The following is a 25,547-nucleotide window of genomic DNA, read 5'->3' on the forward strand; positions in this document are numbered from 1 at the left end:
TACTTGGGAGGCTGAGGCAGAAGAATCACTTGAACCTGGGAGGTGGAGGTTGCAGTGAGCCAAGATTGCACCACTGCACTCCAGCCTGGGCTACAGAGCGAGACCTGTCTCAAAAAAAGGAAAAAAAGTAGAGTAATTTTTTTTTTTTCTCTGTCACCCAGGCTGGAGTGCAGGGGTGCAATCTCAGCTCACTGCAAGCTCCACCTCCCGGGTTCACGCTATTCTCCTGCCTCAGCCTCCTGAGTAGCTGGGACTACAGGCGCCTGCCACCAGGCCCGGCTAATTTTTTTTTTGTATTTTTAGTAGAGACGGGGTTTTCACCGTGTTAGCCAGGATGGTCTCCATCTCCTGACCTCGTGATCCACCCGCCTCAGCCTCCCAAAGTGCTAGGATTACAGGTGTGAGCCACCGTGCCTGGCCAAGTAGAGTAATTTTCATATGAGTATAACAACAACCAAAAAATAAAATTAAAAAACCCTTCCGTGTAAGGATTAAACAGCACATCAGATGTAACCAAAGAGAGAATTAGTGAACTGGAAGACAGACTGGAAGAGATTACCTGAATGTATCACCAAGACACAAAGAGATGAAAGATACAGGAGACAGGTTAAAAGACACAGAGTACAGAATGAAAAGGTCTAGAACACTCCTAATCAGAGTTGGCAAAGGAGAGAGCACAGAGGACAGAGGAAAAATAATATCTGGATGGTTTCTGAGAACTTTCCAATATGATAAAATACGATAAAAGATGTGAATTCATAAATACAGGAAATACAACATATTGAACAGAATAAATAGAATAAATAAATATCTAGATACATTGTGACAAAACTACAAAACACCAATGATATCTTAAAAGCAGGGAGTAAAGAGAGATCATCTACACAACGAGGATTAGACTGAGGAGACTTCTTTACAACCAACATGTATCAGGCCTGTTATATGCCCACACTGTCCTAGGTACTTAGAACACAAGTATGAACAAGCCAGGCCCAGCTCCTACCCTGTGGAGCTACAGAACCTCTATCAGGGATCGCAGATGTGCAGTACCAATTATAGTGTGATGAGCGATCCTGGTTGGAGGGCAAAAGAATCGGCAAGAAAACAATACCATGGAACAGCATTATGAAGATTTTCCTATCCCACGTAGGATCCACATAGGGACTGGCCCCCAAGCACAGATCCTTGCTGGCAGCCTGAGAGTCACGCGGTCTAACTTGGTTTCAAGGCAACTCCACCAGCCTTTATTAAATAAGGCTCTGGGTCTCTGGGTACTGGCTGCCTGCTCACACTTTCCCTTACAGACATCTGGACCCCTCCCTTGCCCCACATTATAAGCAAGGAGGAAGAAGAGGACCCGAGGCTGGGAAACGCGGAGGTGGCAGTTGGGATCAAACATCCTACATGTTTACCAAGACCAGGAGGGCTTTTCCCTCCAAGGCACCCTTGGGACAGCAGTTGCTATGTTCACACGTCCTTCCTTGGGACAGGGGACAGACTAGATGTCCTAAGACTGGCAGCTTCCTCTCTGGGACCCCTGAGAGAAGCGGAGACAAATGGTCCTCCTCAGGGCCTTCTTCAAGGTCCTGGACTGAGTCCCAGTGGCCACAGGCTAGGTAGCAGTGTGCAGGGCCCTGGGTTCTGCAGAGCTTGCGTGGAGGGCAGGCGTTACGCTGGAAGGAAGCCCAGGAGTGTCAGTAATGGGGAAGCGTGCCCTGAGGCATGGAATGCTGCCGGTGATCAACAACAGCTTCAACTGTAGACTCTGTCTAGGCCAGGGCCAACTCTCCGTACCAGCATCAACATCTCTCTGCCCTGGCCCCATTCCAGGGTTCATTAAGTAAAGCCTGCTAGGAAGCTCTGAACCCCCTGCCATGGGGCAGGAACTGTGTCCTATTTAGCCTTATATTCCCTGTGCGTGGGCACGATAGCTTTATCGGGCGCTTATTCATGTAAGAGGTAGGGTCCTGGCTGAGAGGTGAAGGATTTGGCGAGAGGGCATGGGGGACAGAGACAGAGGAGTGAAGTCTGGGGAGGGCTGGGAAGCTATTCGGAGAAGGCTGGAAAGACGTGAAGGAAGACGAGCAGAGGAGAAGGGAAGGGGGCTTCTCACAGTCGGGGCCATCTGGTCTGGAGGAGGGAGGGGCCGCCAGTCGCCCTGGGGACCGTCACCTTGTCCCACTAGGGAACTCGGGGTGCGGCCCTCGCCGGCCCCGGGCCAGCGGCCAGGTCCCCGCCCTCCGCGGGATTTACTCCTGTCCCGCCTCCTCGGATTTAGCCCAGGCAGCCTGGGAGGTTCCGCAGTCGCCGCTTCCGCCTTGACCAGGTGAGGGTCCGGACAGAGCAGGGGGCCCGGGCTGGGGAGGGCCGGCGGAGCAGCCGTCGCTGGGGGCGCGTCCTGGGGGCGCTGGGCCTGTCCTCTTCTCCTGCGTCCTTCCCTCCCGCAGCCGCGCTTCCTCCTGTCTCCCTTCTGCGCTCCCCGCTTCCCACCGAGCGCGCAGGGCCGGGTCCCCCAGGGTCCTGGGCTTTCTCCTTCCCAACCCTGCTCGCGCCCGGTTCTGAGTCCACCTGCGCGTTTCCAACTAGGCCCAGCCTCGATCCTCTTCTTCCTCCTTGCTTATAATGTAGGGGAAGGGACGGGTCCAGGTGTGCGTTAGGGAAAGTGTGAGCAGGCTGCCAGCACCCAGAGGCCCAGAGCCTTATTTAACAAAGGTTGGTGGAGTTGCCTTGAAGCCAAGTTAGACCGAGTGACTCAGGCTGCCAGCAGGCATCTGTGCCTGGGGCTGAGCTCAGGTAGGTGTGGGACTGTGTACCTGACAGCCTCAGTGGCTCCATAGGCAGCACCTAAGCCTAGCGGCCATCACAAGTGCCTGATTTGATTTCAAATGTTGCTGCCTCCGGTGGAGGAGAGGCAATGACTGTGGACCTCTTTTGGCTTGAGGGGTCCCTATGCCCCCATAGCTCAGGTATGCTGTGTGCACACTGTACCTCGATGTCTGTGTGTTGTGTTCATGTGGACCTTTGTGTCTTAGCCGTGTGGGGCAGTGTATCTAGGTGTTTGGAGGCAGTGAACTGCCATGTCCCATGGATGTGACACATATGTACAAGGAACATCTCATGGAAGGACATAGATGAGCCTGGGCGTTTTGTGGCCGCATGCTGAAATGTCTCAGCGTTAAGACGACATATATCGGCCGGGCGCAGTGGCTCACGCCCGTAATCCCAGCACTTTGGGTGGCCGAGGCGAGCGGATCACGAGGTCAGGAGTTCAAGACCAGCCTGGCCAATATGGTGAAACCCCATCTCTACTAAAAATACAAAAAATAGCTGGGCATGGTGGCACGCGCCTGTAGTCCCAGCTACTTGGGAGGCTGAGGCGGAAGAATTGCTTGAACCCGGGAGGCGGAGGTTGCAGCGAGCTGAGATCACGCCACTGCATTCCAGCCTAGATGACAGAGCGAGACTCCGTCTCAAAAAAAAAAAAAGAGGACATGTATTTGGGAGTCTCGGCCATGTTTTGCAGTATATCTGTAGGTCTCAGTGTGTGTGTGTGGCAGCATGTGGGAGGCAGTGTACCTTCGTGTGTGTGCGTGCTCTACCTACATGTCTGAGGTATGGTGTGGTTGTCATATCTGAGCATCTCCAGTGTGTGTGGTAGGCAAACATGTCTCATGTTGGAGGAAGGGAGATGTCTCATGTTGGAGGAAGGGAGATGTCTCAGGTGTGTATGAGTGAGTTTGTGCCACTGTGTAGCTCAGGTCTAAAAGGGCAGTGTTTCTGGGTGTCCGGGTGTGTGATGTGCCATGATATTTCAGAGTCAGGATGGTAACATACCTGGAGTCTGTAGTAGGAGCAGGCAGTATGCTAAAATTGCAGGTGTGAGCAGGGCAGGTTACTCAGCGGTGAAGGGACAGAGTACCCGGATGCCGTGGGCACGGGGAACATTCTACCTGGGATTTGTGTGTGTGAGTGGCAGGGATCCTGGCTGTCTCTGCTGTGTCCCTGCCTCTGTACCTGAGTGTTTCTGATGACTTGCAGGTGGAGCTGGAGACCTGGTCTCTCTAGGGCCTACCCTGAGCTCAGCATCTGAAGGAGAGGGCCATCATCCTTAGGAACTCCTTCTCCAGACATGCTTCCTGAGGCCGGCTCCCTGTGGCTACTGAAGCTGCTCCGGGACATCCAGTTGGCCCAGTTTTACTGGCCCATCCTTGAGGAGCTTAATGTCACTCGGCCAGAGCACTTCGACTTTGTAAAGCCTGAGGACCTGGATGGCATTGGCATGGGCCGGCCTGGTGAGGGACCCCTGCCCCGAGGCCCTGGTCTCTCTGTCCACAGCCTATCAGTTGCCTTTCCCCACCACAACCCTCTTCCAGCCCTTTTCTTCCCTGTAAGTCTCTCTGCACTCTTCCCCACACCCACCTCCACCCCAGCCCTGATTCTGGCCTCCCACAGCCCAGCGCAGACTGTCCGAAGCTCTGAAAAGGCTACGTTCTGGGCCTAAGTCTAAGAACTGGGTCTACAAGGTGTGTGTTGTAGGTGGGCAGCTTGGGCCTGGGAATGAGGTGGCTTGAGGGGCAGGGAGGGCGGCGCAGGGCTCTGCATACCGGGTTTCCCGTCCCTGTTTCAGATCCTTGGAGGTTTTGGCCCTGAGCACAAGGAGCCCACCCTGCCCTCGGACAGCCCACGGCACCTCCCTGAGCCAGAGGGGGGCCTCAAGTGTCTGATCCCAGAGGGTGCTGTTTGCAGAGGGGAGCTGCTGGGTTCGGGCTGCTTCGGTGTGGTGCACCGAGGGCTGTGGACGCTGCCCAGTGGCAAGAGTGTGAGTGTCCAGGGAGCCCGCTTCATCCAGGCCAGCTGCCCCCTCTGTTCTTCATGCCCGCAATGCCTAAAGGCGCTTCCCCCCACCTCCAGGTCCCAGTGGCTGTCAAGTCCCTCCGGGTAGGTCCCGAAGGCCCGATGGGCACAGAACTGGGGGACTTCCTGCGAGAGGTATCGGTCATGATGAACTTGGAGCACCCACACGTGCTGCGTCTGCACGGCCTTGTACTGGGCCAGCCTCTGCAGATGGTGAGCAGATCCAGCCGCTGGTTCCCGGGACAGCCGTGCGGCAGGAGCGTGGGCGGCCAGGGTCCAATGGGTCCGGCTCACGCGGCGCGGTGTTCCCTCCTGCAGGTGATGGAGCTGGCGCCACTGGGCTCCCTGCACGCGCGCCTAACGGCCCCGGCCCCGACACCCCCGCTGCTCGTGGCCCTGCTCTGCCTCTTCCTGCGGCAGCTGGCGGGAGCCATGGCGTACCTGGGGGCCCGCGGGCTGGTGCACCGAGACCTCGCTACGCGCAACCTACTGCTGGCGTCGCCGCGCACCATCAAGGTGGCCGACTTCGGGCTGGTGCGGCCTCTGGGCGGTGCCCGGGGCCGCTACGTCATGGGCGGGCCCCGCCCCATCCCCTACGCCTGGTGAGCGCGGGTCCGCGGGCGGTCGGGCTCTGAGCCGGGCGGATCCGGAGGGCAGCAGCCGAGGGAGCTCGGAGGGGGCCGGGCTTCTGAGGGAGGCTTGGACCAGAAGGGTTATCCTCCTAGGCAAAGAGGACTTTTGTGAAAGATGGGAGCACTCCGGGGTGCTCCGTGGAAGGTGAGCCTCCAAGGAGCACGTGTCCCGCCCCTTTCAGCTCCACTTCCTTCGGCAGGTGTGCCCCAGAGAGCCTGCGCCACGGAGCCTTCTCGTCTGCCTCGGACGTGTGGATGTTTGGGGTGACGCTGTGGGAGATGTTCTCCGGAGGCGAGGAACCCTGGGCCGGGGTCCCACCGTACCTCATCCTGCAGCGGCTGGAGGAGAGAGCCCGGCTGCCTAGGCCTCCCCTCTGCTCCAGGGCCCTCTACTCCCTCGCCTTGCGCTGCTGGGCCCCCCACCCTGCCGACCGGCCTAGCTTTTCCCACCTGGAGGGGCTGCTGCAAGAGGTGGGAACCCCCGACCTCACCAGATACACAGTCCCTCTTCCCTCCATTCGCTCTCCCAGGGTTCCATGCGAAGACTAACACATCTAGATGTCTGTGCTGGGCTCTGGGACTCAGCTCTGAGCAAAACAGATGCAGTCCCTACCTGCAGGGAGATCAGAGCCCTGGGGAGGCAGCTTGGGGCTACACAGATGCAGACTGAAAGGCTGGGGTCTGTGTCTGGGCCAGGAAAGGGGCATAGAGGAGACAGCACTCAGTTGCAGTCGTGTTGACACGCAGAGGAAGAGAAGGGCTCAGCGTGGGAGGGGAAAATAGAAATAATGAAGCCGCAGGCCGGGCGCGGTGGCTCACCTCTCTAATCCCAGCACTTTGGGAGGCGGAGGTGGGCAGATCACCTGAGGTCGGGAGTTCAAGACCAGCCTGACCAACATGGAGAAACCCCGTCTCTACTAAAAAATACAAAATTAGCTGGGTCTGGTGGTTCATGCCTGTAATCCCAGCTACTCGGGAGGCTGAGGCAGGAGAATCGCTTGAACCCGGGAGGCGGAGGTTGCGGTGAGCCGAGATCACACCATCGCACTCCAGCCTGGGCAAAAAGAGCGAACTCCATCTCAAAAAAAAAAAAAGAAGAAGAAGAAGAAGAAGAAGAAGAAGAAGTAATGAGGCCACAGAGAGAGCAGGAACTGTGTCATGGAGGGCTTTGCAAGGCGTGTTAAGCTAACACCTAGAGCACTTGACCTGTGCAGGACACTGCACTGTGCACTTTACATGGGCGCTTATGCAGATTCGCTCATTTAATGCTCTCAACCACTGGATGAGGTAATTATTATTAGTAGTATTTTATTTTGAGACAGAGTCTTGCTCTGTCACCCTAGCTGGAGTGCAGTGGTGGGATCTTGGCTCACTGCAACCTCCACCTCCTGGATTCAAGCAGTTCTCCTGTTTCAGCCTCCCGAGTAGCTGGGATTACAGGCGCCTGCCACCACGCCTGGCTAATTTTTGTATTTTTAGTAGAGATGGGGTTTCACCATGTTGGCCAGGCTGGTTTCGAACTCCTGACCTCAAATGATCCACCTGCCTTGGCCTCCCAAAGTGTTGGGATTACAGGCATGAGCCACCGTGCCCGGCCTGGATGAGGTAATTATTATCTCCATGTTACTGATGGGCAGTTGAGGCACTGAGAGTTTAAGTGACTTGCCTAAAGTCACATGGTAAGTGGAGGAGTTGGGATTTGAGCCAGTCAGTTTGACTTCAGAGCTGTTCCCTAAGCTGCTACACTCTACCACTAAAGCTTAGTCTTTACTCTGAAGGCATTTGGGAGCCAGGGAAGCCTACTAGGCAGGGGAGTTACAAGCCACTCTCACCATGACGGCACTCTGATGTGGCGCAAGAATGGATTAGAGGGATGATGCTGAGGCTGGGAGACCAGGTAGGCAACAGTGGCTGTGAAGCAGAAGGGAGATGAAGAGGTCTGAATGAGGGTAGAGGCGGTGGGGCTGCAGAGGAGTGGAAATTTCCCAGAGGGGCTTGGGAGGCTGATCTGACAGGCCTGGATGTGGAGTGAAAGCAGTGTACAGGATGACGCTCCTGTTAGTCCCCCCAGGTAGAGCCAGGGCCCTCCTCTCTTGCTCCTTGAGCCCTGACCTGTTTGTCAGGGGATCCAGGTCTGCCTCCCTCACTGAATTACAATAGGGGGACAGGGAGAGTCCCACCCTGGGCCCAGCACAGACGACATACAGAGCGGAGCTCCTCTTTATTCCTGCTCCCATATTACCTATCTGACTCAGGCCACAAGCCCAGCCACCCTTTCCTCTTGTCTCCACAGGCCGGGCCTTCGGAAGGATGTTGTGTGAGGGATGTCACAGAGCCAGGCGCCCTGAGGATGGAGACTGGTGACCCCATCACAGTCATCGAGGGCAGGTGACAGTCCCATACCTCCCAAGCAGCCTCAGGAGGAGGATACCCTCCCAGCCTAATTCCTGATCCCTTCTCTGCTTCTCTCCAGCTCCTTGAACCCTGATCTTCTGTCTCATCTCCTCTCCCCACTGGGTCCTGAAAGCTCCAGCATGGTCCTGGCCTCCCTGCTGGAGCCACTGCTGGCCCATAGAGCCTTATTGCATTAGGGGAAAGGCTTCCCTTCCTCCAGGCAGATGCGGCTCCAAGGCACATAGCCTAGTGAGCTGACTGTGGGCCAGGGCCCAGCCCTAACTCTTGCCCTTATTCCCATCCTATTTACCAGCTCCTCTTTCCACAGCCCCGACTCCACAATCTGGAAGGGCCAGAATGGTCGCACCTTCAAAGTGGGCAGCTTCCCAGCCTCGGCAGTGATGCTGGCAGATGCGGGGGGCTTGCCAGCCACCCGTCCAGTCCACAGAGGCACCCCTGCCCGGGGAGATCAACACCCAGGAAGCATAGATGGGTGAGGACCTGAAAGGGTGAGGGCAGGGGTTGGCTGGGAGAACTGATGAGGTCCAGGAGCTTCTCTGGAAGGGAAGCCTGGGGACAGGACCAGAGTGAAGCTGCAGCCTCCACCCTGGGCCCTGGGTCTCCTGGGTTCCCCTGTGAGTTTTTTTGGGAGGGTATATTGATCTGTGGGGTGGGGAGAGTTGGTGTGGAGGATGAACTGGATCCCTCTCCGACAGAGACAGAAAGAAGGCAAATCTTTGGGATGCGCCCCCAGCACGGGGCCAGAGGAGGAACATGCCCCTGGAGAGGATGAAAGGTGGGTGTGGTGGACTCCAGAGTCTCTGAGGAGATCAAGACCAGCCCTTCAATTCCGACCCCCTGCCCTAAATCCATGCCTTTGCATCTATTATTTCCTTCCTCTGAATTCTGTCTGCTGGCATCCTAGCTATACTGTGCAATCTATTTTTTTTTTTTTTGAGACAGAGTTTCACTCTTTTTGCCCAGGCTGGAGTGCAGTAGCGTGATCTTGGCTCACCGCAACCTCCACCTCCCGGGTTCAAGCGATTCTCCTGCCTCAGCCTCCCGAGTAGCTGGGACTACAGGCATGTGCCACCACGCCCGGCTAATTTTGTATTTTTAGTAGAGATGAGGTTTCACCCTGTTGCCCAGGCTGGCCTTGAACTCCCCACCTCGGGTGATCTGCCTGCCTCGGCCTCTCAAAGTGCTGGGATTACAGGCGTGAGACACTGCGCCCGGCCCTATACTGTGGAATCTTAAAAGATAGGAAGCCCTCCTGCCTTCCCTTCTGAAGAGCACCTCCACACTCTGGGCCCTGAGCTCTGAGTTCTCTGGGCCCTCCGCCTAGGCCTTGGTGTCCACTTGCCCATCTGTCTTATTGTCCCACCTGACACATGAACCACCCAGGGACAGGGCTGGCTAGCTCATCTGCAAATGCTTGCAAAACCATCCAGCTCAGCACAGATGAAGACAGAGAGTGGGGCCAGGCATGGTGGCTCAAGCCTGTAATCCCAGCACTTTGGGAGCCCAGCGTGGGCGGATGGCTTGAGTCCAGGAGTTTGAGACCAGCCTGGGCAATGTGCCGAAACCCCGTCTCTACAAAAATACAAAAATCAGCCAGTCGTAATGGCAGGCACCTATAGTCCCAGCTACTCGGGAGGCTGAGGTGGGAGGATCGCTTGAGCCTGGGAGGCGGAGGCTGCAGCCAGCCGAGTTCAAGTTGTTTCCTTCTCAACTGTGCAGGCATTTCCAGGAGTCTGGAGTCAGTTCTGTCCCTCGGTCCTCGTCCCACAGGGGGTGGTTCAAGCCCCCCTGAAATTCGACAAGCCAGAGCTGTGCCCCAGGGACCTCCAGGCCTGCCTCCACGCCCACCTTTATCCTCTAGCTCTCCTCAGCCCAGCCAGCCCTCTAGGGAGAGGCTTCCCTGGCCCAAAAGAAAACCCCCACACAATCACCCCATGGGAACGCCTGGAGCCCGTAAAGCCGCTGCCCTCTCTGGAGGCCTCTTGCCCGATCCTGAGTTGCAGAGGAAGATTATGGAGGTGAGGTCTCACTGAAATGGCCTGGTGTCCAGAAGGGGCTACAGGCAGGGGCAGGGGCCTGAGTGAGGCTTTGTCTGTCACAGGTGGAGCTGAGTGTGCATGGGGTCACCCACCAGGAGTGCCAGACAGCACTAGGAGCCACTGGGGGAGATGTGGTTTCTGCCATCCGGAACCTCAAGGTAAAGCCAGCCCCTTCTCTTGGGGTCCCTCCTCTCCTGCCCCTGCCGCCTGGCAGTCAGCTGCAACCCACCCTCCTGCTTCCACAGGTAGATCAGCTCTTCCACCTGAGTAGCCGGTCCAGAGCTGACTGCCGGCGCATCCTGGAGCATTACCAGTGGGACCTCTCAGCTGCCAGCCGCTATGTCCTAGCCAGGCCCTGAGCTCAGCTTCTGCGGGCACGGACACCAGCATGAAAAGCCTAGGCCCCTGAGGGCCTGGCCACATGGGACCAAGCGGAACCAGAACAAGGTCCCGACGGGGGTAGACGTTCCACCTGGGGAGATCCCACCTGCCGTAGGCACATGGAGGAGGAGCCCAGAGTTGGGCACTGGAAAATGTCTCCTCCCTCCCATGCTCCTTGGCTTCTGAAGGCTGAAGCTCCTTTGTCTGGGCCAAGAAGGATCTAGTCTGCCCACTACATTCTCAAACAAGAGGACTTGGAGGAAAAGAGCTGCTATACATCATATGCAGAGGAAGCTTCTACGTGCTAGAGAGGATCAAGGGGCCACACTGGACCATGTGAACAGCCATCCTGAACTGCCATCAGCTACCACACTGGACTCTGCAGGGCAGCCATCCTGGATGATGGAAGCCACCATATTGACTTGGGGTATAGGCCCAAACTGCCTTCGTTTGGTCCAGGGCCATCGTGGGTGATGACGATTGCTCTCTTGCACTCAAGGACATTTGATGCTGGTAGTATGGATTATGAGATGGACTAGCCCCTGCCCCAGCCCAGCTCTCACATTCCCCTTTGTTTTTTCCCATACCAACTGCTTCTACCCTCCCCTATTACATACATCTTTCAATGTCCAAAAAGTTACAAAGTTTATATGAATGTAACATATAAAGATGCAGCCTTTTTCCTAGGGCAAGGGAAGGAAGGGCAGTTACATAAGGCACAGGAATCGCAGCAAGCACCAGCTGAAGGCAGGGCCCTAGTGGGAGAGGAAGTTGGCACTGGGGTCCCCCTGCAGCTGTTGATGGGGAGGTAGAGACCCCCTCAAAGTGCCATGGTCTGAGGCTGAACTAATTGGCCAAGCAGATGCTAGGCAGCGGCGGGGGGGCGGTGGCTATATCCACCGTCTTTGGTGCAGCTTGCCCTTCCACACCCCAGCCCTCTTGTAAAACCCCAGAGTCCTGGGTTCCAGAGGCCTCCTTTGGAGCAGAGGCCCTGGAAGGGGGTGGGAGAGAGTGCATGGGGAAAGTGTGAAAGCTGATATGCCTGTGTGCCGAGGGACTGCTGGGACAGTGGTGGGAGGTAGCAGGAGAGCGGCTCTCGTACATACCCCTCCTTGGGAACCACAGGGGCAGGCGGCCAGGGAGTAGGGTAGGGATGGGGCCCCCCTTCTGTCCCCTGCAGTGTACATGGAGGAAAGGGGCTGCCCAGAGGAGGGGCCAGGGCAGGTGACCATCTGGAGTTCTGGTCGAGGTGATGGTCTCCTCACACCATGGTGGCCTCTAACTGGTGATGGCAGAGGGCCCAGCGCCTCCTCGCTTCTCAAAGAACATGTAGTCCTAAGAGGAGGCCACTGTCAATGGGAGATCCGGCTGGGCCAGCCCAGCTTGGCTGTCACAGGCCAGCTCTAGAACCTCAACCCCCACAACACCTATCCCTGACTTTCCCCTAGCAAGAGGCCAGGAAATGCATAAAGCTTCAAATGACAGCAAAGGACAGGCAGGAGGTGGGGGCAGGGGCAGCCAACTCACAATGAGGAACGTGGCTCCCAGCAGCACAGCCTTCACCCTCACATCCAGGTCCAGCGGGAACTGTAGGCCAAAGTCATCTGCATCCGTGAGGGCTTCTCGGACCAGGCCCCCCCACTGCTTGCTGATGCGGCCCACACTGCGGGATTCATCCCGAGTCTTCACCTGTCATCAGGGAGGGAGGAAGGACCCAGCTGAGGAGGAGGCAGCCAGTCTCACCTGCTCCAGTCTCATTCCCACAGTCGCACGTATGAATTTGCAGGGTCTCCACTCAGTGAATCTTCCCCTCTAACAGTCACCGAGTGATCGCTTTCCTAACTGGTTCCCATCACAGAGTTTGACAGCTGGGGAAACTGAGGCACTCTAGATCACGCTGAGTCTATACCCAAAATTAGGATTCAGACTCAGATCTGCTGCTATCGAAAGGCGACGCATGACATAACTGAACATCAGTGGTGGGAGAAATGGAAGCGTGACAATCCAACCCCCTTAGGGTATGGCTGTTTGCTAGGTTTGCTCTGGTTCCCAATGCCCCTGCCACCCACAATTGGCACAGCTTGTGCCCTACACAAAGTAACCTGGCCAAAAGGGCAAGGAAAGCTACTGGAATTCTGGCTGTACTTCACCAATCAAGAAGGCTCCTAGAAGGCTATGTCTACCCCAAAGAGTACCTTTTCTCTAATCTGCAAAGTAGGGGAGGGCATTGCCCAGCACTGCGTGAGAGCCTCATCTAGAGAGGGCTACATGCCTATCTACTGTGGAGAGAGGCAGCAGTAAGTAGCCTTTGAGGACCACAATTTCCACTGGCTTCTCTGAGCCACACAGCAACAGGCTCTGCTGATGTGGGTAGTTACTCCCCGTGACTTCCTGGTCCTTTTCCTGTGCTCATTCTCCAGTGATTAGAACTGCAGTGATTTCCTTTTGTGTCATTCCCATCCCCTTCCTGCACTGTCCTACAGCTCTGGGGCACTTCCTGCCATGGTCCTAAGGGTACAGCCCCAAGTATGGACCATTTATAATTATGTAAAAGGGACACTGGCCCTATGAGAACCCCACAGCCTATACATTCCCATCTGGAGATCACGCAGTTATTATATCTTATTCCCAATTGGTTCCCATCACGGAATCTCCCTCTGGCTACCAAGGTGACTCATTTTTGCAAAGTAACCTTAGGTAGGGTACCTCATTAGAAGCGTTGGAAAGTCTACTGGATTATATCTGTTGTTTCTCCCTTATCTGCACAAGCAATTATCCCTTAAAGAACTCAAGGGTTGGTCAGGTGCGGTGGCTCACGCCTGTAATCCCAGCACTTTGGGAGGCTGAGGTGGGCGGATCACCTGAGGTCAGGAGTTGGAGACCAGCCTGACCAACATGGAGAAACCTCGTCTCTACTAAAAATATAAAATTAGCCAGGCATGGCGGCGCATGCCTGTAATCCCAGCTACTCGGGAGGTTTAGGCAGGAGAATTGCTTGAACCCGGGAGGCAAAGACTGCAGTGAGCTGAGATCATGCCATAGCACTCCCACCTGGGCAACAAGAGCAAGACTCTGTCTCAGAACAAACAAACAAAAAACAAACAAAAAAAGAACTCAAGGGTCTGTGGAGTGCCTTTGTCTTCTAGAAACCAAGGTGCTTCCCAGGCCTCACCTCACTCTGAAATTCTTGCCACTTGGGATCTCTAGCTCCCAGACTGGTGACAGGAATGCACAGTGAGAAGGATATACTGGATTTCAGAATGGCAGGGGCATTTGGATTCTATTTTAGCAGGGCAGGCCACAGGATGTTAACATGTTAAAATCGTGCTTGCTCCAGGGCCTGGGCTCACAAACTCATACACAGCAGCCACATGGGCCCGGCCCACACAGACTTAATCATCCTTCACCCCAAATCCAGGCTGGCCTTAGATTTTTTTTCTGCCCATCTCAGGGCCACTTGTAATAATCAGCATTGCTCCTTAAGATGAAATCCTCATTGTTATGCTTTTATAAGAGCACAGGGCCATCCTATTTCCAAATGGAGGAATGCTACAAATGCGGTCGGAGTCACAGTGGATTTGGATTGATGAGCTCAGGGCCCTTAGTGTTAACTATCCTGCCTCGTGGAAGCATCATCTTGGTTTACAAAGGTCCCAAGAGCCTCTAGTATTCCTGATACCTCAAAGTTGGTGTCTGTGCCACAGCCACAGGTCCAGCAGGGCCCCACCACTCGCAAGACTGTCTGGCGATCGGCATCCTGGATGGAGAACTTGGGGAGGAAGGGATGCCAGGTCTGTAGCACGTGGCCAATGGTGGTGCCTGGTGGAGCCTGTACTTCCATCTGGGAGTGGGAAGCAGACAGGGTCACTGCGGAGGCAGGGGTCCCAGCTCTATCATCTGTCTATTTGGCCCTCACTAAACCTCCCATCCCCACCTGCCCACTCCCACCTGATCCAGGCCTCATCTCAGGTGGACCTCATCATTGTCCCGCCCCACCAAGGCCCGCCCTCCCGGCCCCCTCCCTCCGCCCTCCCGGCCCCCTCCCTCCGCCCACCTCCTGGAGGCCACAGGGGCAGCAGCTGCAGCCACAGTGCAGCGGGCGGAGCAAACGCAGCACCTCACGGTCCCCGGGGTCGGCCAGGCGGACACGCAGCGGCCGGCGGGCGCCACAGCACAGACGGGCGCAGCAGTTGCTCTCCTCGGCCGCCTGACCCAGGGGCTGCCCGGCCCCAGAGCGCAGTTCATACCGATTACAGGTCTCCCAGCCTAGGAACGCTGCCCGAGGTGATACGGGGAGACTCGTAGAGCCTCGCGCGCCCAGGAGCCCACCATCCGGGCCACCATCATGAGGTCCAACCTCCCACTCCTTCTACTTACTTTCCACTCGCTCAGCCTTCTGGTGAATCAAAATCTGATCAATCTGGAAAGAGAGGGGCGGTGCGCACATCAGCTGGCCCATCTGGACGCCCAAGTCCCCTCCCAGTCATCCTCCCTCCCTCCTTCCCACTCACCTGCACCAGGAATTCGAGGCCAGAAGGCACCCCTGGCAGTGGCAAGAAGGGGGCAGCAGACCCCGAGGCCACGGGGCCAGGCGAGGGGAAGAGGGCGAAGCCGGGAGCTGGGGCAGGTACCTGGGCGGGCACTGGCGCCTGCCCGGGCCCAGGATGTAGCGCCGGCTCCGGGTACCCAGGGGTGACAGGGTAGGGAGGTGGGGGCGAAGGGGCGTAGCCTTTGGGGGGCAAGTAGCCTGTAAAGCGGTGGGAGCAGGATAGATTAGAAAGGGACTCAAGGCCTCATCCCCTTATTCCTCAGCCCATGGGCCGCGAGGCTTCGGGGGAAACGTGGTGGCAAGAGGCAGAGAAAGATGGGGCAGGGGAGCAGGGTGGAGGTTCCCCGGAAGGAAGGGAGGGGCCCCACCCAGCCAGTCCGAGCACATTCCGGGAGGATGTGTTCAAACCCGGCTCCCAAGTCCGTGGGGGGGATAACGGAGACCCCCAGACTTGCGCGCACTTACCTGCCATGGGAGAAGGGCTGGGGTTTTCGGGATGATGGTGTCTGGGTGGCTTAGTTCTGGAAGCGGAGGCAAACTCGGAGATAGCCAGACAGACACAGAGACAGACACAAAGACGGAGAGGCAGCTGCGCCCGGCGCCGGCCCAGGGTCTCTTGGGCGGCGCCTCTGACTCGGGGAGAAACCCAAGTGTCAGTGGGCGGGACCGGTTACCTGGGACCCTGGATTCCCTCGGGGGCCCCAGAACCGCCCCCTCCCTTTGTTCTCCCATCCTGCGGAGGAGGCTGTGGGCCGACGGCAGGACAGATGGACCCGCGGTCAGACCGACAGCCCCACCCCAAGGGCGGTCTCCCTGACCCCTCTGTGCCCCCGCTCACCTGGAGCCCCCAGAAGAGCCCGGGTGCCTAGCACTCGGCAGCTCACAGGAGCTGGCGGAGGCGGAGGCGGGCCCGAGCTCGGACCCCGGCCCCGCCCCCCGACCCGCCGAGCCCGCCCCCTCCTGGGCGGTGCGTTTGCGCCGGGAGGAAGGCGGCCGTCCGCTGCCCCGGGAAGCCGATCGTGGGCTTTGCTCCTCGGCGTCGCCGACGTTCCCGCCCCTTCCGCTCGGACTGCAGATGCCCAGAGAGTAGGAGCGCCTGGAGAAGGCGGCGGCTGGTCCCGGGCCCCGCGAACGCCGCCAGGCCGGCGGCGTGCGTGCTCAGCGCCCTGGGTGGGAGGCGAGGGCGGCCCGCGCCGCGCTGGCCCCTGGGCTCCTCCTCCCAAGGGCAGTCGGGCCTCGCTGACGCAGCGGAACACCCTTCACACTCACTCATTGGCTTCCAGGACTGGCTCCTGGCTCGCCTTCTGCCTCCCAGGGGCGACCTCGCCGTCTTCTCTCCCTGGCACAGCGGTGACCCACACGGGCACCTCGCAGCGACAGCAGTTTCTGCAGGTGCCCCAGCCACGCGGGTGACAGGCCGCCAAACGGTGTCAGTGAGCGTGCTCAGGCCGCCTAGAGGGCCAGAGGAGGAAGCGCGGTCAGAAAAGACCCCCGAGATGAGTCTCTTCGACTGGATCCTGAGCCAGGACCAGTCCTGCCTTGGGGGCCACTGGCTGAGCGGCGCAAGAGATGAGTTTAGAAACGGAGTGCAGTCCACATACACGGCGGGTTGTGTGGAAGCTGCGATTTGGCCCCACGAGCAGCGAGGAGTCCACCGAGACATTTTTAGAACAAAGAAGGTCAAATGTGTGTTTTAGAAAGATCGTGGCGGGGCGCGGTGGCTCACGCCTGTAATTCCAGCACTTTGGGAGGCCGAGGTGGGCGGATCACCTGAGGTCAGGAGTTTGAGACCAGCCTGGCCAACATGGCAAAAACCCATCTCTACTAAAAATACAAAAATTAGCCGGGTGTGGTGGCGGGCGCCTGTAGTCCCAGCTATGCAGGAGGCTGAGGTAGAAGAAACTCTTGAACCCGGGAGGCAGAGGTTGCAGTGAGCCGAGATTACGCCATTGCACTCCAGCCTGGGCAACAGAGCGAGACTCCATCTCAAAATAAATAAATAAATAAATAAATATTTATTTAGACATCACCAATAAGGCGAAGGCATCACCAATAAGGCGATAGTTAGGCCGGGCGCGGTGGCTCACGCCTGTAATCCCAGCACTTTGGGAGGCCGAGGCAGGCGATTCACGAGGTCAGGAGATGGAGACCATCCTGGCCAATATGGTGAAACCCCGTCTCTACTAAAATACAAAAAAAATTAGCCAGGTGTGGTGGCGGGCGCTTGTAGTCCCAGCTACTCGGGAGGCTGAGGCAGGGGAATCGCTTGAACCTGGGAGGCAGAGGTTGTAGTGAGCTGAGATCTTGCCACTGCACTCCAGCCTGGTGACAGAGCAAGACTCCGTCTCAAAAAAAAAAAAAAGAAAAGAAAAGAAAAGAAAGAAAGAAAGAAGGTGATAGTTGACCCAGAACCTAAAGGAGATGAGGGACTGAGCTGTGCAGATTACTGGGTAAGTGTTTCAGGCAGAGGGAACAGCAAGGGCATAGGTCCTGAGGCAGAAGACCAGTGAGACTGGAATGGAGTTAATGAGGGGAAGGTCAGAGGGGTCACAAGAAGCCAGGTCACACATGGCCTTTTAGTCCACTGAATTATACCCTGAGATGGGAAGTGTTGGAGGGTCTGGACAGAGAAGAGACGTGAGACGTACTGCAGTGGTTCTCCATGTGGAGGTTCCCCCTGTGCCCTAGATGCCACCTGAGGTGAAGGATGGAAATGCAGTGAGAGCACTGGACTGGGAGGAAGGAGCCTACAGACCCCGCCTTGGCTCTGCCACTGGACCTTTGGGTCACTCTGGTTTTTCTGTTTTTTTGAGAGTCTCACTCTGCCGCCCAGGCTGGAGTGCAGTGGCGCTTTCTTGGCTCACTGCAACCTCCACCTCCCAGGCTCAAGTAATTCTTCTGCCTCAGCCTCCCAAGCAGCCAGGACTACAGCCACCACACCCGGCTAATTTTTGTATTTTTAGTAGAGACAGGGTTTCTGCATGTTGGCCAGGCCGGTCTGGAACTCTTGACCTCAAGTGATCCTTACACCTTGGCCTCCCAAAGTGTTGGGATTACAGGCATGAGCTACTGCACCCAGCCCCTTTGGGCCACTCTGGAGGTCCCCTCTAAGGGTTTGTTTGTTTGTTTGTTTATTGAGACAGGGTCTTGCTCTGTTGCCCAGGCTGGAATACAGTGGCATGATCTCCACTCATTACAACTTCTGTTTCCCAGGATCAAGGCATCCTCCCACCTCAGCCTCCCGAGTACCTGGGACTACAGGCATGGGCCACCATGTCCAGCTAATTTTTGTATTTTTTGTAGAGATGGGGTTTTGCCATGTTGCCCAGGCTGGTCTTCAACTCCTGGGCTCCAACAGTACACCTGCCTCAGCCTCCGAAAGTGCTGAGATTACAGGTGTGGGCCATCACACCCAGCATATTTATTTACTTATTTATTTATGAGACTGAGGTCTTGCTCCGTCACCCAGGAGGGAGTGCAGTGGCACCATCAGAGATCACTGCAGCCTCAAACTCCCAGGTTCGGCCGGGCACAGTGGCTCACATCTCTAATTCCAGCACTTCACATCTCTAATCCCACTCTGCCCAGGCAGGCAGAGCACTGAAGATCAGGAGTTTGAGACCAGCCCGGCCAACACAGTGAAATCCTGTCTCCACTAAAAATACAAAAAAATTGCCCAGGCGTGGTTGGCACATGCCTGTAATCCCAGCTACTCAGGAGGCTGAGGCATGAGAATCGCTTGAACCCGGGAGGCAGAGGCTGCAGCAAGCTGAGATTGCACCACTGCATTCCAGCCTGGGCAACAGAGCGAGACTACATCTCAAACAAAAACAAAACAAAATTCTTAGGCTCAAGCTATCCTCATGCCTGGGGATCCTCAAGCTGGGACTACAGGCATATACTACCACATTATTATTATTTTATTATTATTATTATTATTATTGAGATGGAGTTTTGCTCTTGTTGCCCAGGCTGGAGTGCAATGGCCTCCCAGGTTTAAGTGATTCTCCTGCCTCAGCCTCCTGAGTAGCTGGGATTACAGGTGCCTGCCACCACACCTAGATAATTTTTGTATTTTTAGTAGGGACAGCTTTCACCACTTTGGCCAGGCTGTTCTTGAACTCCTGACCTCAGGTCATCCACCTGCCTCGGCCTCCCAAAGTGCTGGGATATTTTTATTTTTTTAGAGACAGCATCTCACTATGTTGCCCAGGCTGCTCTTGAATGCCTGAGCTGTAGCTATTCTCCCACTGTAGCCTCCCAAGTAACTGGGTAGGGCGCTGAAGCAGGAGGATTGCTTGAGCCTAGCAGTTCGAGACTAGCCTAGGCAACCGACATGGTGAGACCCCATCTCATCTCTTTCTTGAACCTCCTGGGTTCAAGCAATTCTCCTGCCTCAGCCTCCCGAGTAGCTGGGACTACAGGCGCGCACCACCATACCCTGATAATTTTTGTATTTTTAGTAGAGATTGGGTTTCACCATGCCGGACAGGCTGGTCTCGAACTCCTGAACTTGTGATCTGCCCGCCTCGGCCTCCCAAAGTGTTGGGATTACAGGCATGAGCCACCGCACCCGGCAAGACCCCATCTCTACAAAAAAGTAATAATTAGCCAGTCGTGGTAGCTTACACCTGTAGTCCCAGCTACTCGGGAGGCCGAGGTGAGAGAATTGCTTGACCCTGGGAGATGGAGACTGCAGTGAGTCCTTATGGCACCACTGCATTACAGCTGGGTGACAAAGCGAGACCCTGTCTCAAACAAAACGAAAAAGCACAGAGAGGCAGTGGAACAGCTGGAGGGTGGAGGGTGTGCCCCTTCAGATGTGGAAGGCCTCACCAAGGTGATCCTATTGAAGCTAAACTAAGCTTGCACAAAGTGTAGAAGTGTATTCTAGGCACAAAGAATAACTGCAAAACAGGCTGAAAGAGCAGCTCAAAATCTTGAGGCAGAAGAAAATGTGGTGGGTTGGCAATGTGGATGCCATGTAGTGACAAAGAATCACAAAGCCCAGATGGCCAGTGCAGGCCTTGGAGACAGTGGTATTGTACTTGGAATCTATTTGCAGTGCAATAGTAAGTAAGTCATTGAAAAGTTTAAGTCACTCTTTTTTTTTTTTTTTGAGATGGGGTCTTGCTGTGTTGCCCAGGCTGGAGTATAGTGGCTATTCACAGGCTTGATCTTAGCACACTAGTCTCAAACTCCTAACCTCAAGTGATCCTTCTGCCTCAGCCTCCTGAGTAGGTGAGATTACAGGCACACACCACCGCACCCAGCTATCATTTTTAATTTTTATTTTTGTGTATGCTTTTTATAGTACAATCTGTATAATATATTGAGGGCATACTTAATTTTTCTGAAGATATGCATTTTTTTCTTTTTTGAGACAGGGTCTTGCTCTGTTGCCCAGGCTGGAGGGCAGTGACACGACCTTGGCTCACTGCAACTTCCGCCTCCTGGGTTCAAGCGATCCTCGTGCCTCAGACACCCAAGTAGTTGGAATTACAAGCACCACGCACCACCACACCAGCTAATTTGTGTATTTTTAGTAGAGATGGCATTTCACCATGTTGGTCAGGCTCATCTCGAACTCCTGGACTCATGTTATCCACCTGCCTCAGCCTCCCAGGATTACGGGTGCTGGGACTACAGGCGTGAGCTGCTGCGACCGGCCTGAAGGTATGCTTTTTTTTTTTTTTTTTTTTTTTGAGACAGAGTCTCACTCTGTCACCTGGGCTGGAGTGGTGCAATAACATGATCTTGGCTCACTGCAACCTCCGCCTCCTGGGTTCAAGCGATTCTCCTGCCTCAGCCTCCCAAGTAGCTGGGATTACAGGCACCCACCACTACGCCCAGCTAATTTTTTAAATTTTTAGTAGAGACAGGGTTTCACCATGTTGCCCAGGCTGGTCTCAAACTCCTGACCTCTTGATTTGCATGCCTCAGCCTCCCAAAGTGCTGGGATTACAGGTGTGAGCCACCATGCCCTGCCGGTATGCATTTTTAAAAGTGTGCAGATTTTTTCTCTAATGAGAAGATTTTAGGTAATTTCATCTCATTCCGTATCTCTAGTTACAATCTGCATACTTTTAATTGCAGAATTTCTATCACCAACACTAGTCTCTACTGAGCTCCCGACTCCTGTAACAGCAGCTTTCCAGGCTTCCCTGAAGCAAGAGAGTGTGTTAGAGACCTGAAGGGATTCCTAGGGGCTGGCCTGAGGATTGTGAGAAGGATGACAGGGCCAAATGGTGGAGGGCCTTGTGCGGAGATGTTGTACTGTCTTCTGAGGGCAAAGGGGAGCCAATGAAGCATGTATATCCAGGGAGGTGGCATAATTTGAGGTACACTCGTAGATCACAATATTTCTTCATTTTAAAGATGAGTCAGAGGCCAGGCACAGTGGCTCATGCCTGTAATCCCAGCACTTTGGGAGGCCGAGGCAGGCGGATCACCTGAGGTCGCGAGTTTGAGATTAGCCTGACCAGCATGAAGAAACCCTGTCTCTACTAAAAATACAAAATTTACCGGGCATGGTGGCACATGCCTGTAATTCCAGCTACTTGGGAGGCTGAGACAGGAGAATTGCTCGAACCCAGGAGGCGGACATTGTAGTGAGCCAAGATCGCGCCATTGCACTCCAGCCTGGGCAACCAGCGAAACTCTTCACTCAAAAAAAAAAAAAAAAAAAAAAAAAAAGATGAGTCAGGAACCAGACATGTGTTTCTCCAAACTCAGCCTCCCGAGTAGCTGGGCCTGCAGGCTACAGGCACAAGCCACTACACCTGGCTTTTTTTTTTTTTTTTTTTTTTTTTTTGAGACGGAGTCTGGCTCTGTCGCCCAGGCTGGAGTGCAGTGGCGCCATCGCGGCTCACTGCAAGCTCCGCCTCCCGGGTTCACGCCATTCTCCTGCCTGAGCCTCCGGAGTAGCTGGGACTACAGGCACCCGCCACCACGCCCGGCTAATTTTTTTGTATTTTTAGTAGAGACGGGGGTTTCACTGTGTTAGCCAGGATGGTCTCGATCTCCTGACCTCGTGATCCACCCGCCTCGGCCTCCCAAAGTGCTGGGATTACAGGCATGAGCCACCGCACCTGGCCATGGCTATTTATTTTTATTTATTCATTCATTCATTTATTTATTTTTTGAGACGGAGTCTCGCTCTGTCGCCCAGGCTGGAGTGCAGTGGCACTATCTCGGCTCACTGCAAGCTCCGCCTCCTGGGTTCATGCCATTCTCCTGCCTCAGCCTCATGCCATTCTCCTGCCTCAGCCTCCCGAGTAGCTGGGACTACAGGCGCCCGGCACCACGCTCAGCTAATTTTTTTTTGTATTTTCAGGAGAGACGGGGTTTCACCGTGTTAGCCAGGATAGTGTCGATCTCCTGACCTTGTGATCCGCCCACCTCGGCCTCCCAAAGTGCTGGGATTACAGGCGTGAGCCACCGCGCCTGGCTATTTTTTTATTTTTGTAAAGACAGGGGTCTCCCTGTGTTATCCAGGCTGGTCTCGAACTCCTGGGCTCGAGCAATGTTCCCACCTCCGCCTTCCAAAATGTTGGGATCACAGGCTTGAGCCATCGCACAGGGTCCTCTCTGTTCCTTTCTTTTCAGCATGCAGCACAATTTGTAATGATACATGTTTTGCAAATTTTATAAATGTTTAGTTATTTCAGGTCCATTTCCACTACTAGATGGGAAACTCCTTGAGGGAGGGGATATCTGTCTCCCTCAGGGTTGATCTTCCTTGTAACGTGTCTGACGCATGATCAACACTGGTTTAATAAATACTGTCCCTGCCAGGAGCAGTGGCTCACACCTGTAATGCCAGCACTTTGGGAGGCTGAGGCAGGTGGATCACTTGAGGTCAGGAGTTTGAGACCAGCCTGGCCAACATGGCAAAACCCCGTCTCTACTAAAAATACAAAAATTAGCCGGGCGCGGTCGCGGGCGCCTGTAATCCCAGCTACTTAGGAGGCTGAGGCAGGAGAATCACTTGAACCCGGGAGGCAGAGGTTGCAGTGAGCTGAGATCGTGCCACTGCACTCCTGCCTGGGTAACAGGGCAAGACTGCGTCACAATAAATAAATAAATACTGTCCCCACTAAATATCTTCCAGTTTTCTACATGCTGTGACTGCCACTCCAGCCTGCCCTGCCACCTCTTCTCACTCCTTTCCTACCTAACTCAAACTCAGCCCACACTGAAGACTCCTGCTTCTCCAAACCCCTCCCCTCTTCATCTTGTTCTTTGTTCATTGTTTCTTCCATACAATAGAGCTCCTTTAAGGATCATCTCAAGCATTGTGACACATTTTCTGATCCCCAATACATGATCTGTCCCTGCTTTGAACCCCAAAGTATTTTGTAACTAATGACACGCCTATCCTGCCTTGCCTTAATCCTCACTTCTAGAGTAAGTGGGTGCTGATAACAACAGGGCTGAAAACCATGACCCTATAGTAATTTTTTAAAATCCCAGTACTTTGGGAGGCTGAGGCGGGTGAATTGCTTGAGGTCAGGAGTTCAAGACCAGCTTCACCAATATGGTGAAACCCCATCTCTACTAAAAATACAAAAATTAGCCAGGCATGGTGGCATGCACCTATAATCTCAGCTACTTGGGAGGCTGAGGCAGGAGAATCACTTGAACTCAGGAGGTGGAGGTTGCAGTGAACCAAAATCGCACCACTGCACTCCAGCCTGGGCAAGAGTGAAACTCTGTCTCAAAAAAATAAAAATAAAAATAAAAACAGGCCGGGCGTGGTGGCTCATACCTGTAATCACAGCACTTTGGGAGGCCAAGGCAGGCGGATCACCTGAGGTTGGGAGTTCAAAACCAGCCTTGCCAACATGGCACAACCCCGTGTCTACTAAAAATACAAAAAATTAGTTGGACATGGTGGCAGGCGCCTGTAATCCCAGCTATTCAGGAGGCCGAGGCAGGAGAATCGCTTGAACCTGGGAGGCAGAGGTTGCAGTGAGCCGAGGTCGCGCCACTGCATTCCAGCCTGGGCGACAGAGCAAGACTCCATCTCAAAATAATAATAATAATAATAATAATAATAATAATAATAATAAAATTAAAAACCTACTATGCATCAGAACCACAAGATGAGCTTATTAAAATACAGATTCTCAGGCCTGAAAGAGTGCTTCAGTAGGAATCTGTTATTTCAAGCATTCTTTATGACTTTGATGCCCACCAGGGTAAGAACATTATAATAAGTTAACTTAAAGTGACCAGAATCCCCAGACCTAAGGCTCACTGATTAAGTCTTAGGAAATGGAGGGAGTTCAGAGGTTGAATCCCCACCCTTCCTCCTCCAAGAGGTTAGATGAACAAAGACTCCAAAGTTTATTTGCCTTTCCTTTTTAATCCTCTTCTTACTCCAACTCTTTTAAAAAAAAACTGCCCAGAAAACCCAGTAATTAAGCAAAAGGGAGCTCAAAGAGCCAAGGCAAGCCAGCCCAAGAGTAGCAGGGTCCCTCCCGCAGGGGCCAAAGTCTGGATGCTGGGGTCTCCACTCAGAGCCTGGTAGTAAAAGCTGGTGCAGAATAAGGTCGTTCCGGAAGCTAGCAATAACCCAGCCTGAAGGAGACACAGCACAGAAAACAGGATTGTTAAGAACAGGGCAGGCTGAGAGGGAGTGTGTGGGGCTTGGTCAGGGTTAGGCGCAGGGAAAGATTACCCAGAGTGGCTTTCTGCAATGGGGCACCCCTAACAGGGCCAGGCTGTGTAAGAAGTGGTGTTTGTTGGCCTTGTCAAACAGCTGTAAGAAAAACAGAAACGAAGGGATGTCGTAGGCAATACAGGTACTGAGATCCCCTGATGACACAAGGGACCAAAGTTCCTTCCCCCACCCCACCCTTGAAGTCCCAGCTTGATCCCAGGCCTTTGACTTAGAGAGCCTTTGGCCTTTGCTGCTCCAGAGATCCGCGGCTCGCCCCACCCTCTCCCCGCCCACTTCCCCCAGGGACCCCAGACTTTGTGCCTTCGTAGACCCACGAGTCAGGGAGCCCCAGCGCAGTTACTTCACCTCCTTCCCGTAGGCATCTGGGAATTGGGCGCCTGTGGAGAAAAGAAGCAAAGGTTAGCGGTCCTAGTGCCAGCCCTGACCGCCCCCAATCCGGGGGGACCCAGGTGGACACTGGCGAGAAAGGGCACCCCCCCGCCCCCCCCAGGAAGCTTCCGATTGGTGGGAACACGCTCGGGCAGTACTGGGAACCAATTGGACCCAGCTGGGGGACTTTAAAAGGTTTAGGGCTCCGCGGACTGTCTGATAAACGAGAGGCCGGGCACCTCCCATAGGTTACGCCCTTGCAGCAGACCCCAGAGGACGCCCCAAGCACAGTCCCATCTTCGTCCCCAGCCCTCTGACCGTGCGCCCCGTAGGAGGCGAAGCCTAAGGCCGCAGCTCCGGACAAGGCGCCCAAGCGGCGGAAAACTGCAGCTGGCCCGGCCATAGCTGTAGAACAGGACGCACCGGACCAACACCGCCCAGGCCACCCAAGAGGCCAGCCAATCCCGGCCGCCCATGCAAATAAGGTTCACAGGCGCCCAATCCGGGCCGTGTTCATTTCAGCATTGCGCTCTTCACCCGCCTTTGTAAAACCGCTGCAGAGTGGCAAAGACGTCTGGCGGGCGGAGAAACCAGCACCAATTAGGAGCAGAGGAGCTAAG

At 55.0% G+C, this 25,547-nt stretch overlaps 3 protein-coding genes across 21 annotated transcripts; 1 reads left to right on the forward strand and 2 right to left on the reverse strand.

Moving 5' to 3' along the window:
- The first annotated feature begins 1,696 nt into the window (after window positions 1–1,696).
- On the forward strand, window positions 1,697–10,858 carry TNK1 (tyrosine kinase non receptor 1). Of its 6 annotated transcripts, XM_001170078.6 has the most exons (13): window positions 1,697–2,326; window positions 4,039–4,292; window positions 4,453–4,523; window positions 4,628–4,819; window positions 4,912–5,067; window positions 5,173–5,456; window positions 5,687–5,957; window positions 7,780–7,874; window positions 8,209–8,373; window positions 8,597–8,676; window positions 9,621–9,919; window positions 10,003–10,098; window positions 10,186–10,858. In XM_001170078.6, the coding sequence occupies exons 2-13, from the start codon at window positions 4,130–4,132 to the stop codon at window positions 10,297–10,299; spliced, it is 1,986 nt and encodes a 661-aa protein (XP_001170078.5). In that variant the 5' UTR covers window positions 1,697–2,326; window positions 4,039–4,129; the 3' UTR covers window positions 10,300–10,858. The 6 variants fall into 6 exon arrangements, with proteins under 6 accessions (XP_001170078.5, XP_054526794.1, XP_063654331.1 ...); XM_054670819.2 differs by lacking the exon at window positions 4,453–4,523 and having other exon boundaries at window positions 2,152–2,326; XM_063798261.1 differs by lacking the exon at window positions 1,697–2,326 and having other exon boundaries at window positions 4,045–4,292; window positions 4,912–5,456.
- Window positions 10,859–10,949: 91 nt separating this feature from the next.
- PLSCR3 (phospholipid scramblase 3) lies at window positions 10,950–17,124 on the reverse strand. Of its 14 annotated transcripts, none has more exons than XM_063798263.1 (8): window positions 16,140–17,124; window positions 15,336–15,503; window positions 14,833–15,068; window positions 14,699–14,741; window positions 14,376–14,596; window positions 14,001–14,162; window positions 11,849–12,010; window positions 10,950–11,656 (listed from the first exon to the last, which is right to left on the reverse strand). In XM_063798263.1, exons 1-8 carry the CDS (start codon window positions 16,531–16,533, stop codon window positions 11,600–11,602), a joined length of 1,443 nt encoding a protein of 480 aa, XP_063654333.1. In that variant the 5' UTR covers window positions 16,534–17,124; the 3' UTR covers window positions 10,950–11,599. The 14 variants fall into 14 exon arrangements, with proteins under 14 accessions (XP_063654333.1, XP_009430014.3, XP_001174792.4 ...); XM_009431739.4 differs by lacking the exon at window positions 16,140–17,124 and adding an exon at window positions 15,709–16,058; XM_001174792.7 differs by lacking the exon at window positions 16,140–17,124 and adding an exon at window positions 15,709–15,825 and having other exon boundaries at window positions 15,336–15,499.
- Window positions 17,125–24,220: 7,096 nt separating this feature from the next.
- TMEM256 (transmembrane protein 256) lies at window positions 24,221–25,396 on the reverse strand. Its single transcript, XM_003315351.6, has 4 exons — window positions 25,246–25,396; window positions 24,904–24,935; window positions 24,556–24,636; window positions 24,221–24,455 (listed from the first exon to the last, which is right to left on the reverse strand). The coding sequence occupies exons 1-4, from the start codon at window positions 25,328–25,330 to the stop codon at window positions 24,312–24,314; spliced, it is 342 nt and encodes a 113-aa protein (XP_003315399.1). The 5' UTR covers window positions 25,331–25,396; the 3' UTR covers window positions 24,221–24,311.
- Window positions 25,397–25,547: the final 151 nt, after the last annotated feature.

Source organism: Pan troglodytes, chromosome 19 (assembly GCF_028858775.2).
Source record: "Pan troglodytes isolate AG18354 chromosome 19, NHGRI_mPanTro3-v2.0_pri, whole genome shotgun sequence".
NCBI classification, from domain to species: Eukaryota; Metazoa; Chordata; class Mammalia; order Primates; family Hominidae; genus Pan; species Pan troglodytes.

Coding starts and splice junctions, on each gene's coding strand:
- TNK1 (XM_054670814.2), top strand. CDS start 4,130: ATGCTTCCTGAGGCCGGCTCCCTGTGGCTACTGAAGCTGCTCCGGGAC. Junction 4,524..4,627: donor CTAAGAACTGGGTCTACAAG/GTGTGTGTTGTA, acceptor TCCCTGTTTCAG/ATCCTTGGAGGTTTTGGCCC. Junction 4,820..4,911: donor CGCTGCCCAGTGGCAAGAGT/GTGAGTGTCCAG, acceptor CCCCACCTCCAG/GTCCCAGTGGCTGTCAAGTC.
- PLSCR3 (XM_063798263.1), bottom strand. CDS start 16,533: ATGTCTCGGTGGACTCCTCGCTGCTCGTGGGGCCAAATCGCAGCTTCC. Junction 15,069..15,335: donor CAGCCCTTCTCCCATGGCAG/GTAAGTGCGCGC, acceptor ACCGCTTTACAG/GCTACTTGCCCCCCAAAGGC. Junction 14,163..14,375: donor GCCCCTGTGGCCTCCAGGAG/GTGGGCGGAGGG, acceptor TCCCACTCCCAG/ATGGAAGTACAGGCTCCACC.
- TMEM256 (XM_003315351.6), bottom strand. CDS start 25,330: ATGGCCGGGCCAGCTGCAGTTTTCCGCCGCTTGGGCGCCTTGTCCGGA. Junction 24,637..24,903: donor CAGATGCCTACGGGAAGGAG/GTGAAGTAACTG, acceptor TTTTTCTTACAG/CTGTTTGACAAGGCCAACAA. Junction 24,456..24,555: donor ATTGCAGAAAGCCACTCTGG/GTAATCTTTCCC, acceptor TGTCTCCTTCAG/GCTGGGTTATTGCTAGCTTC.